The sequence below is a fragment of the Sapajus apella genome, unplaced genomic scaffold, assembly GCF_009761245.1.
Source record: "Sapajus apella isolate SASKATOON/1434 unplaced genomic scaffold, GSC_monkey_1.0 scaffold15, whole genome shotgun sequence".
In the NCBI taxonomy this organism is placed as follows: Eukaryota; Metazoa; Chordata; class Mammalia; order Primates; family Cebidae; genus Sapajus; species Sapajus apella.
The window spans coordinates 2,724,387-2,736,247 of NW_022436955.1; the positions used below are offsets into that span (position 1 = coordinate 2,724,387).

Sequence of the window (11,861 nt, forward strand, 5' to 3'; positions counted from 1 at the left end):
AAAAAAAAAAAAAAAAAAAAAAAAAAATTTATTTTAATTTTTTTTAAAAAAGATGGGGTTTCACCATGTTGGCCAGGCTGGTCTCAAACTTGACCTCAGGTGATCCACCCATCTCAGCCTCCCAAAGTGTTGGGATTACAGGCATGAGCCACCACACCCAGCCAAATTTTTTTTTTTTTAAATGATAAATTCACCCTTAAAGATAAGCACATGCTGGAAAAATGGGCAATTCCACCCTAAGTTTCCCTCACAACCCCTCACACTGGCTCATCTGTTGGATATGGGTGGCAAAGTGCCTCCTATCTCTGATTCTTGCTCTTCCCTCCAGTAACAAGAGATCAGGAGCTTTTTCTTTCTTCCTGCAATGAACAGTCAGCCCCAATGAGCTCATGAGCCTTGAGAAGAGCACCTGTGTGGCCTTCTGGTTCCTGACCCAGCACCTACTGGGGCCCAAGTGGTGGCTTCCTCCCCATGTCTCCCAGGGCCCTCACCCTCACCTGGTCAGGATGTCCCCTGGGGTCATCTCTTTATCTGGCCAGATGTACTTGATGATAACGATGGCTGTGACATACCAGGTACCCACGACACTCAGGAAGCTGCCGGGAAGGAGAGACTAAGCATCCTCATCCCCAGCTGCCTCTTATCTGATTCCACCCCTAGGGACATCCACCCTCAGCTCTAGTGACCACAAGTGTCCATTGAACGAACTGGGGACTATGCCAAGCAAAGACTCAAGAAATGCCTGAGACTTTTTCCTGAGTCTTTGCTCACAGCTAGGAGGGAGCTGGTCAGCCAACAGGAGACCCAGTCAGCATCTCTGGCCATTAGGAAGTGCTGGTTCAGCTCCATGGCTCCTTCACTTACAGACTGGGAAGCCTAGAATCCCATAGCTTTCCAGACACTGAGACAGGAAGCCAGTCTTCTCCCTTTATGCCAAGCTGCAGGTAAGATACTGCCATGCTGACAATCTCAAAGACCCAAATCCCTTCCTCCCTGGGAAATTCAGGAGGCTGCCTTCACATGCCCAGATACCACCTGTCCCTTCTTTGAAAGGACACTTAGAACTGAATCTCTCACGGATGCAAAAGGCTGCTGTCTCCTGTGATGGAGACAGAAAAGGGTGGTCTCAATTGAAACCCTGCAAGCCCTGGTCCACCCTGCCTTGCCTACTGTTGCTCCCCAAGGTGAGGTGACATGGAGGAGCAGCATTCCACAGCAGCCTTTGGGTCTACAGTTACCCAGGATCACAGCTTCTGTCTGAGCCGGGCTGGGGACTCCAAACCTGGCATATTTCTGGAAGCCAATCTCCCTGGGGATGGAGAGGGGCAGGATGAAGAGGAAGGCAGTGAGGCTGATGGTGAACTTTCGGTCTGTGTACCAAGGGCCGCTGGCCCCCTCCGGCTCTTTCGCCATCACAGCTATAACTGCACAAGGAGGAAGGAGGAAATGTCAGGCCAGGCCACCATAGGGTGTGGCTCTCCTGCTCTGCTGGGCCCCAGGACCTCCCTCTGCCTAGAGGGAGGATTCCCAGATGAATGCTGGGCCCAGGTAAGTTCTGGAGAGGTGTTCAATGCCTTTTCCCTCCACCCCAGGATCCCTGGGGCTGATAAGAAGAGATGGGGAAGGAACTGAGGGTAAAGCTCACTCTTGTCCTGCTGGTCCCCAATGATGATTAGGAAGGCGATGCAGGTGCCAAAGGTGTAGACAGCAATGGCCACCTCACACAGCACACCTGTCAGCTTGCCACACACAGCCCACACCACCTCCTGGTAGGTCCTCTCATTGCTGGCCTGGGAGCAGTAGGCCAGGATGACGAGTCCACTGATGATGAAAACCAGCATGCCCTGCAGGCAGAGGCAGAATGAGAGCTTGTGGAAAAGGCCTGGCAGCAGAGGGCACCCTGGGCTTGCCTAGCATTGATTGGGCCAGTGCCCAAAGCAGGCTTGGCAAATCTCACAAGGAAAATTTTAAGAGACTGCTAGAGGATGCTGAGTTGAGATTTTCTTTAAAAACAAAAAGTTTTTGGTTGGGCGCGGTGGATCACATCTGTAATCTCAGCACTTTGGGAGGCTGAGGCAGGCGGATCACGAGGTCAGGAGTTCGAGACCAGCCTAGCCAACATAGGGAAACCCCATCTCTACTAAAAATACAAAAATTAGTTGGGTGTGGTGGCAATGTGCCTGTAGTCCCAGCTACTTGGGAGGCTGAGGCAGGAGAATTGCTTGAATTTGGAAGGTGGAGGTTGTAGTGAGCTGAGACCACGCCATTGCATTCCAGCCTGTGTGACAGAGTGAGACTCCGTCTCAAAACAAAAAACCAAAAAAAAAAAAAAAAAAAAAAAAAAAAACAAAAAAAAAAAAATTTTGTGAAAAAATGCAAACATACAAAAGTAAAGAGAATAGGCCAGACATGGTGGCTTAGGCCTGTAATCCCAGCACTTTGGGAGGCTGAGGCAGGAGAATCACTTGAAGTCAGGAGTTTGAGACCATTCTGGCCAACAAGGTGAAACCCCATCTCTACGAAAAATACAAAAATTAGCTGGGCGTGGTGGTGGGCGCCGGTAATGCCAGCTACTTGGAAGGCTGAGGCAGCAGAATTGCTTGAAACTGGTTGGCAGAGGCTGCAGTGAGCCAAGATTGGGCCACTGCACTCCAGCCTGGGTAAAAAAGCAAAACTGTCACAAAAAAAAAAAAAAAAAAGTAAAGAGAATGGTATAAAGAGCTGGCATGTATCTGTCACTCAGCTTCAAAAATGATTAATGCATGGCCAACTTGTTTCATCATTTCCCTCCCCTCCCACTCTGCATTTATTTTGAAGCCAATACAAGCTAGCTATCATATCATTTCATCAGTAAACATTTCAGTATGTAGTTCTAAAAGATAAGGGCCCTCTTTTTTTTTTTTTTTTTTTTTTGTCGACGGAGTTCTGTTTTTTTCCCCGGGGCGGGGGGAAAGGGGCGCGCGCTCGCCCCCGCCATCTCCGCCCCCTGGGTTCAGGCAATTCTCCTGCCTCAGCCTCCTGAGTAGCTGGGATTACAGGCACACACCACTATGCCCAGCTAATGTTTTGTATTTTTAGTAGAGACGGGGTTTCACCATGTTGACCAGGATGGTCTCGATCTCTTGACCTCGTGATCCACCCGCCTCGGCCTCCCAAAGTGCTGGGATTACAGGCTTGAGCCACCGCGCCCGGCCTAAGGGCCCTCTTTTTAAACGTACCACAAAATCAATGTTATGCCTAAAGAATTAGATATGTAGTTGATGTTCAGATTTTTCTGATTGTTAGCAAGGCTTTTGAAGCCTCATTTGGGTCAGAGGAAGGATACCAGAATAGATTAGTCATGTCTGCCATGTGTGAGTGAGCGGTGCGTGTATCACTTACTGGCCACCCCTGACCGAAAGCCTCCCTTTTGAGGCAAACCGCCCACCTGAACTGTACCTCTGCCCTCCCGGCCAGTGCACTCACCATCTGCAGTGCGATGCCTGCTGCCACGCCCCCCGCAGTGCTGAAGGCTGCTGGGAAGTTGAGTAGCCCTGCGCCCAGGCAGGCGTTGACGACGATGAAGACGGCCCCAAGCGTGGAAGTGGTTCCTCTGTCCGGACCTCCAGGAGAGGCTTCCCACTCAGTCTTGGGGGCTGTGTCCACACAGGGACTCTGCAGCAGCCGGGCCCGTTCCCCGGCATCTGTGCTCAAGCCCCACTCACTGTAGTCACTGTTGATGCTGACCTGGGCCATGGCCCCGAGAGCCCTCTTCCTGCAAGGTCTGTGGGTTCTGCCTTACAACCACATGTCCCAGGCAGCCGAGCAACACCCACCTGTTTGGAGCTGTTAGCCTAGCACTCTTCTCAACCTAGATGGGACAAAGGCAGGCACTGCTGTTATCCTGAGATGGGGGAACTGGGGAACAAAAAGGTGAAATAACTTTCCCAAGATCACATGGGTAGGATCCAAACCCAGGTATGCGTGTGTGCAGACAGTGCACTGGGTGCCAGAGTATAGGGAAACAGACACAGAAACAGATCAGGTGCAAATCAGGCTTGCTTCAAGCATACTGACTCACAGCGTCAGTTAGATGTCAACATAAAACGGGTATGAGCATATCAGCACTAGTGAGAGGCCCCGCATCGGGCAGGTGTGTCATGGATAGACTTTATCTCATTCAAGCCTTATGACGGTCTTGTGGTCAAAAGGTTCAAAGCGATTCCATCACTCACCCAGGGTCATATATTAGCAAATTGCACAGCAGGATTTGGATCAAGATCTGTCTGGCTTCCCAGCCTGCTTCCACACCACAGGGTCCCAAAAAGACCACTCACCAAGAACTGGGATTCAACATATTACAGTCCAGCATGCCTCCCAGTGGCCTGGGGTCTAAATTCTGTGGCTTTTGAGGCCCTTCAAAATTCAGGCCAATTCTCAACTCTTCTCCCATGTGACTTCTACGACATGACAAGCCCCTGCCATGCCTGTCATGCTTGTGTCTTCAGGAAAACAATGATTCATCCCATGCCTAGAATGCTCCCAACTCCTTTGCCAGCCACGCCTTTCGGTCCTATTTCTTCCCCATTTCCTGGGACACTCAATGAACAATTCTTGGAGCCCTGTAGGGCCCCAGCACCACTCAGGCTGGTTTCCTCTCAGACTCTCTTCTGTGCTAGCAGCTCACTGGTCACTAGGCTTGCTCTCCTGGGCTAGATTACAAGGATCCAATGTCAAACATGCAATGCTGTTTATTACTATAAACCACTACTGCTGTGGCAATGGAATGCTTTATCATTCAATCCTCAACGTACTCTTAAAAAGTAGACATGACAGCCACCATTTTACCAAAGAAGAAGCTGGATCCCAGAGGGGATAACCACTCTCCCCTCAGTCATACAGTGGTCAATAGTGGAGCTGGGACTCAAACCCAGGCTTGTCTGACTGTAGGGCATCCATCTGTTTGTATTTGCCCCACTCTTGGGTCCAAGATGGTACCTTGGGCATGGCTGAACTCAGATAACAGGCTTATCACTTGAATGGTTCTTTTTGCTCTCTGGGTATACAGTTGAGATGTAGTTTTTTCTTCCAAGAATCTTGAAAGGCTCTGAGGAGCCCAGCCCTGAAAAAGGACCTTCAGTGTTCTCAAGGTTCAGCTTATAGCCTGAGACCTGCAGAGAAAAGATGGTCCTAAAGAATCAAGTCTATCCCTAGATGGAGAGCAGCCCTGGACAGGGCTATGATCTGGGTCTCTGAGTAGGCTCTGCGGTCAGAATGCTGACTCCTCCATTGCCGATCTGTGTGACGCTGGGCAAGTCACTTCACCTCTCTAAGCCTTTACATCATAAGTTCCTGTGGGGCGTGTGTTAATATCAGTAAGGGTTTAACACTCAATAAATGGTCACTGCTGCTGTTATTTCTGCAGATGTCCCTTCCATGTTGCCCACCATCACCATGCCTGAGACTCTCCAGACCTAAGCAAGCAGAGAGCTGAACACGGATCAAAACCAGAGCCTGGACCTGGTGCGGTGGCTCACACCTGTAATTTTAGCACTTTGGGAGGCCGAGGTGGGCAGATCACCTGAGGTCAGGAGTTTGAGACCAGCCTGGCCAACATGGTGAAACCCCATCTCTACTGAAAATACAAAAATTGGCTGGGCAAGGTGGCTGGCTGATGCCTGTAATCGCAGAACTTTGGGAAGCTGGGGCAGGTGGATCATTTGAGGTCAGGAGTTCGAGACCAGCCTGGCCAACATGGCGAAACCCTGTGTCTACTAAAAATTAAAAATTAGCCGGGTGTGGTGGTACATGCCTGTAATCCAGGTACTCAGGAGGCTGAGGCAGAAGAATTGCTTGAACCCGGGAGGCGGAGGTTGCAGTGAGCTGAGATCACACCACTGTACTCCAGCCTAGGCAACAGAGTGAGACTCTGCCTCAAAAAAAAAAAAAAAAAAGTAAAGTAAAAATACTAAAATTAGCTGGGTGCGGTGGCACGCACCTCAAATCCCAGCTACGAGGGAGGTGAGGCAGGAGAATTGTCTGAAATCAGGAGGCGGAGGTTGCAGTGAGCCCAGATCATGCCACTGCACTCCAGCCTGGGTGACAGAGTAAGACTTTATCTCAAAACAAACAAACCAAATCAGAGCCTGGTGCTATTGGCCAGGTAACAATGGGCACAGAGGCCCTGGGATAGTTAATGGGAGGAAGAGCAGGAAGATGGCTAGATTACAAGGGCAGGGACTAAGGGGGCAGGGAGGAGCCAGGGCAGTCTGCCCCAGAGGCTGCTATTAGCTGGGTACCACCCAAAGAAGCCTTCTCCTACAGTGTCATCATTCCTGAGTCCTGATTCCAGCATACTTATACAAAACTCCATTTTAGTCTCCACTCATCCCTCCCTGGTTTAATCTTTTATTTATTTAGAGATAGGGTCTCACTCGATTGCCCAGGCTGGAGTACAGTGGCACAATCAGAGCTCACTGCAGCCTCAATATCCTGGGCTTAAGTGATCCTCCTACCTCAGCCTCCTGAGAAGCTGGGACTATAGGCGTGTGCTACCACAGCCAGCTAACTTTTTAAGTTTTTTTTTTTTTTTTGAGACTTGCTCTTCTCACATAGGCTGAAGTGCAATGGCACGATCTCGGCTCACTGCAACCTCCACCTCCCGGGTTCAAGTGATTCTCTTGTCTCAGCCTCCTGAGTAGCTGGGATTACAGGTGCCCTCCACCACACCCGGCTAATTTTTGTATTTTTAGTAGAGATGAGGTTTTGCCATGTTGCCCAGGCTGGTCTCGAACTCCTTACCTCATGATCTGCCCTCCTTGGCCTCTCAAAGTACTGAGATTACAGGCGTGAGCCACTGCAGCTGGCCAACTTTTTAAATTTTTTGTAGAGATGAGGAGGTCTCACTATGTTGCCCAGGCTGGTCTTGAACTCCTGGGCTCAAGCAATCCTGCTGCCGTGGCCTCCCAAAGTTCTGGGATTACAGGCATAAGCCACAGCGTCTGGCCTGGTTTATAAGCCCAGAGGGAAGAAAAAGGAACTGAGCAGATTCAGCCATAACGACTGCCCTTACTACTGGGCCATCCTCTCTGATGTCTTCAGCCCACTGGGGTTTAGAATGGCTAACAAGACCCCTTGGGTTACTTCCCATAGCTCCTTCTAATGATGGACAAAAAAAGCTCGGGACCACCCACTCATAAGAGGGAAAGGGGGAAAGTTTATGTGCTTTCGGACATCTGTCATCAAGCATGGAACCAAGGGACATGGCAACAGAGGAAACATTCCTCTGCTGGCTCCAAACCCAGAAAGATCTGTCAGATGCCACAGGGCTTCTTCCTCTTACATATCCTGTCACCCAGTCAGCAACTCATCAAATCAAAGCAGTGAGCAGTGAAGGCAGAGTCTTGGGACTCCCAGGCTTCCAGTGTAGCTAGAGAAAGAGCCCTGCAAAGTGTGTGCTGCCAGAGCTGTGGCCACCTCGTCCCCCTGCTCACATCACAGACAGAGGTCTACAGAGTGACTCGCCCAACATCAGAAGGCTTGGTGCGGCTTCCTGACTCTCCAACCAAAATATTTCCCCTGGGCACCCCTGCCCGAGTCCTGCACCTTCTGCCAGCCTCTCCTGCCACCCACACGAGAACGCAGGCTGGGGTCCTCATGGAACTCAGACGCTGAGTGGTCCCACCACTCTCTGTATTTGTCCAAGATCTCTCAGCATCCCCACTGCTCACTAACAAATTACTCAGCCTATTGTTGCATTTTCCCTGCTCTTTCTCCCAGATGGGTTGTGCCAGAGGAGGTTGCTCCTTTTCCCCAAAGGTCTGAGATCTGATTCTCCTCACTGCCCTCTCTCGCCCGAATTTCTTCTTTCTCAAGACTGCCTAAAATTTGCTGTCAGCAGAGGGAAGAGTTTGGGCTACGTCTGTGCTGGCTTCAGCAGAGCTGGAGGAAACTGAACAGCTCTCACGCTTACTCATGGACTGGAGCCTCAGATCAGATAGGAAAACAGGCCCAGGAGGGAGAGGTTAGACTAAGGTCACAGTGGGTAGTTGGCAGAGCCAGACTAGAAGCCTGATGCCCACATGCTCAGGCCAGAGATGTAGGCCCCTCAAATCTCGACCGGAGTGTGCTCCCAGTCCAGCCTGGAGTTGGAGCTCTGAAATAGGAGCTGCATTGTGAGATGGGCCAGGGTGCACCCGGGCCAGGAGGCCGGGGATGGGGAGCGGGGCGATTCCCAGGCCTGGAACGAGGCGGGTGGGCTACTGTGGGGTAAATTGGGGAGGATTTCCAAGATTGGATCCTGGCCTAGGACTAGGTGGAAACCCGCTGGGCAAAGGCGCGGCAGAGCCGGCTCAACAGAGGGGCGGGCGTGAAGCGAGGACGCCGGGATCCGGAGCCCTGCAGGGAAAGGGCCTGAGCTACGCCGCGGTGGCGGGGGCTGAGAGGCTCCAGGGTCCTCGGAGATCTAACGCTTCCACCCTCCAGAGCCCGTCTCCGGCCACTTACCTTTGGGGCTTCTTTCCCGAGCCGGTTGCGGAGACACGTGAGCATGGATCACATGACGCCCGCTCGGGTAGCCGCGGAACACGTTGGGAGCTGTAGTTTCCGCAAGTGTGAATCTTGGACACCTGCTCCCTGAGTCTTCAGGCCAACAGCATTGCCCTCAGCCAGCCTCATTTCCAGCCAGCTCGTGTTTATCCTCTTTTATTCTTGGCCTCTTGATCAAATCAAACACTGCTCCTTTCTCCAAGGAAGAGCATTAGGAGGTCTGGAGTCTTTGCCAGTCCTGGGGTGGTGGGCCAGAGCTATCTGGCCTCATTATCCTCCTGGTCTCTGTCCTTGCCTTCACGTCCATGGCCAGAGCACTAGAGCACTGGAGGTTTTTTTTACTGAGTACTGTGGGGGACCTTGAGCCACACTCTTTCCTGCAAGAGAGTGTGTTGCCCTGGGGTCATGGCTACGACCCCAGGGCTTAGATTCTAGAATAGTTTTTGAGGCATTGTAGGTGCTCAGTAAATATTTGTTGAATGAAGAAATGGGCATCCAGCCCCGATTCTGTTCTTGTCTGTGTGTCACTCATAAGTTGTCACATAATCTCCAGCATCCCAACAGCCTCATCTCTATTTTGTGGATACGCTCTCCACTGCACCTACCTCTCCATGCATCAAGGTCTTCACCTATGAGGACATGCTGGGAATTCTTAGAAACCCAAGTCACATTTTTTTTTTTTTTTTGAGACAGGATCTGTCTCTGTCACCCAGCCTGGAGTGCAGTGGTGTGATCTCCACTTACTGCAACCTCCACCTCATGGGTTCAAGCAATTCTTCTGCCTCCGCCTCCCATGTAGCTGGGACTACAGGCATGTGCTACCATGCCAGGCTAATTTTGGTATTTTTAGTAGAGATGAGGTTTTGCCATGTTGGCCAGGTTGGTCTTGAACTTTTGACCTCAAGTGATCCACGTGCCTTGGCCTCCCAAAGTGCTGGGATTACAGGCACAAGCCACTGCATCCGGCCTCCAAAATGTTGATATAAATTGAATTGTACTGGCTGGGCATGGTGGCTCACACCTGTAATCCAAGCACTTTGGGATGCTGAGGCAGGGGGAACACTTGCGGTCAGGAGTTTGAGACCAGCCTAGCCAACATGGTGAAACCCTGTCTCTACTAAAAATACAAAAATTAGCTGGGTGTGGTGGTGCAGGTCAGTAGTCCCAGCTACTTGGGAAGCTGAGGCAGAATTGCTTGAAACCGGGAAGTGGAGGTTGCAGTGAGCCAAGATTGCGCCATTGCACTCCACCCTGGGCAGCAAGAGTGAAACTCCGTCTCTAAATAAATAAATAAATAAATAATTTTTTTGCAAAGACAGGATCTTGCTGTGTTGCTCAAGCTAGTCTTGAATTCCTGGGCTCAGATAATCCTTCCACCTCAGCTCCCAAAGTGCTAGGATTATAGGTGTGAGCCACCTTGCCAGTCCTACAACTGTTTTGTGTATTGATCTTATACCCTACAATTCTGTTGAACTTATTTACTAGCTCTAATAGTTTTATTAGTGGAATCTTTAGGATTCAACATAAGATTATACAAACTGTAAATAGAGATCATTTTACATCCTCCCTTCTAATCTGGATTCCTTTTATTATCTAGGCTTGACTGTACTAGAACCTCCAGTACAATGTTGAATGAAATGATGAGAGTGGCCGGGCGCTGTGGCTCATGCCTGTAATCCTAGCACTTTGGGAGGCTGAGGTGGGTGGATTGCCTGAGCTCAGGAGTTCAAGACCAATTTAGGCAACATGGCAAAACCCCGTCTCTACTAACTATACAAAAAAAAAAAAAAAAAAAAAATTAGCCAGGCGTGGTGGTGCGTGCCTGTAATCGCAGCTACTCGGGAGGCTGAGGTATGAGAATGGCTTGAACCTGGGAGGCAGAAGTTGTGCCACAGCACTCCAGCCTGGGTGACAGAGCAACACTCTGTCTCAAAAAAGAAGAAAAAAAAGCTGGGCGTGGTGGCTCAAGCCTGTAATCCCAGCACTTTGGGAGGCCGAGGCGGGTGGATCACGAGGCCAAGAGATCGATAACATCCTGGTCAACATGGTGAAACCCCGTCTCTACTAAAAATACAAAACATTAGCTGGGCATGGTGGTGCGTGCCTATAGTCCCAGCTACCCAGGAGGTTGAGGCAGGAGAATTGCCTGAGCCCAGGAGGCGGAGGTTGCAGTGAGCCGAGATCACGCCATTGCACTCCAGCCTGGGTAACAAGAGTGAAACTCCGTCTCAAAAAAAAAAAAAAAAAAAAAAAACCAAAGATGAGAGTGGACATCGTTGTTTTGTTCTTGCTTCAAGAGACAATCACTCAGCGATTCATGATTAAGTATGATGTTGCCTGTGGATTATTTGTAGATGCCTTTTATCAGAGTAGGAATTTCCTGTGGATTGCTAGTTTGTTGAGTGTTTTTATCATGAATGGGTGTTGGATTTTGTCAGATGGTGGGTTTTTTTTCTGCTTCTTTTGAGATGATTATGTGATGTTTCTACTTATTTTATTGATATGGTATATTACATTGATTTTCCTATGTTGAATCAATTTTGCATTCCTGGGACTAATACTTCTTGGTGATGGTATAGTCTATGTGAAGCTGTCAAATCCTCAGTTTTTCTTGGTGGGAAGTCTTTGGATTTCTTGGTGGGAAGTCTTTGGATTATTCATTCAATCTCTTAACTATTCAAATTTTCGATTTCTCTTTGAGTCTGTTTTGGTAATGTTTTTCTTTGAGATGGGGGTCTCTGTCACCCAGGCTGTGGTGCAACCTTGACTAACTGCACCTTTGCCTCCTGAGCTCAAGCGATCCTCCCACCTCCCAAGTAGCTGGGACCACAGGCATGCGCTGCCACGCCCAGCTAATTTTTTGTATTTTTTGGTAGAGACAGAATTTTGCCCTGTTGTCCAGTCTGGTCTTGAACTCCTAACCTCAAATGATCTGCCCACCTTAGCCTCCCAATGTGCTGGGATTATAGGTGTGAGCCACCATGCCTAGCCAGTTTTGGTAGTATTTTTCTAGGAATTTGTCCATTTAATGTAGGTTTTCTGGTTTTCTGGCATATGATTTTCATAGTATTTTTTTTATAATCCTTTTTATTTATGTAAGGGCAGTATTAATGGCTTCTATTTCATTCCTGATTTTTAGCAGTTTGAGGCTGTCTTGGTCAGCATAGTTAAAGCTTCGTCACTTTTGTTGATTGTTAAAAAAAAATAATTTTTTGATTTTCTCCTTTTTCTGTTTCATTTATTTAGCTCTGTTTTTTTTTTTATTATTATTTTCCTTTCTTCTGCTTGCTTTGGGTTTAATTTGATCTTTTACTAATTTTTTTTTTTTTTTTTTT

General features: G+C 49.2%; 1 protein-coding gene across 4 annotated transcripts in view; it reads right to left on the reverse strand.

Annotated features, from left to right (window-relative positions):
* The window catches only part of SLC38A7 (solute carrier family 38 member 7), a 17,153-nt gene extending 8,624 nt beyond the window's left edge, over positions 1 to 8,529 (reverse strand). The window contains exons 1-5 of one of the 4 annotated variants that reach the window (XM_032284094.1): positions 8,485 to 8,529; positions 3,466 to 3,850; positions 1,646 to 1,844; positions 1,283 to 1,424; positions 498 to 596 (exon numbers count right to left, since the gene is read on the reverse strand). In XM_032284094.1, the coding sequence (XP_032139985.1) occupies positions 498 to 596; positions 1,283 to 1,424; positions 1,646 to 1,844; positions 3,466 to 3,735 (710 nt within the window). In that variant the 5' untranslated portion in view covers positions 3,736 to 3,850; positions 8,485 to 8,529. The other 3 variants (XM_032284091.1, XM_032284092.1, XM_032284093.1) reach the window with 3 other exon arrangements.
* Positions 8,530 to 11,861: the final 3,332 nt, after the last annotated feature.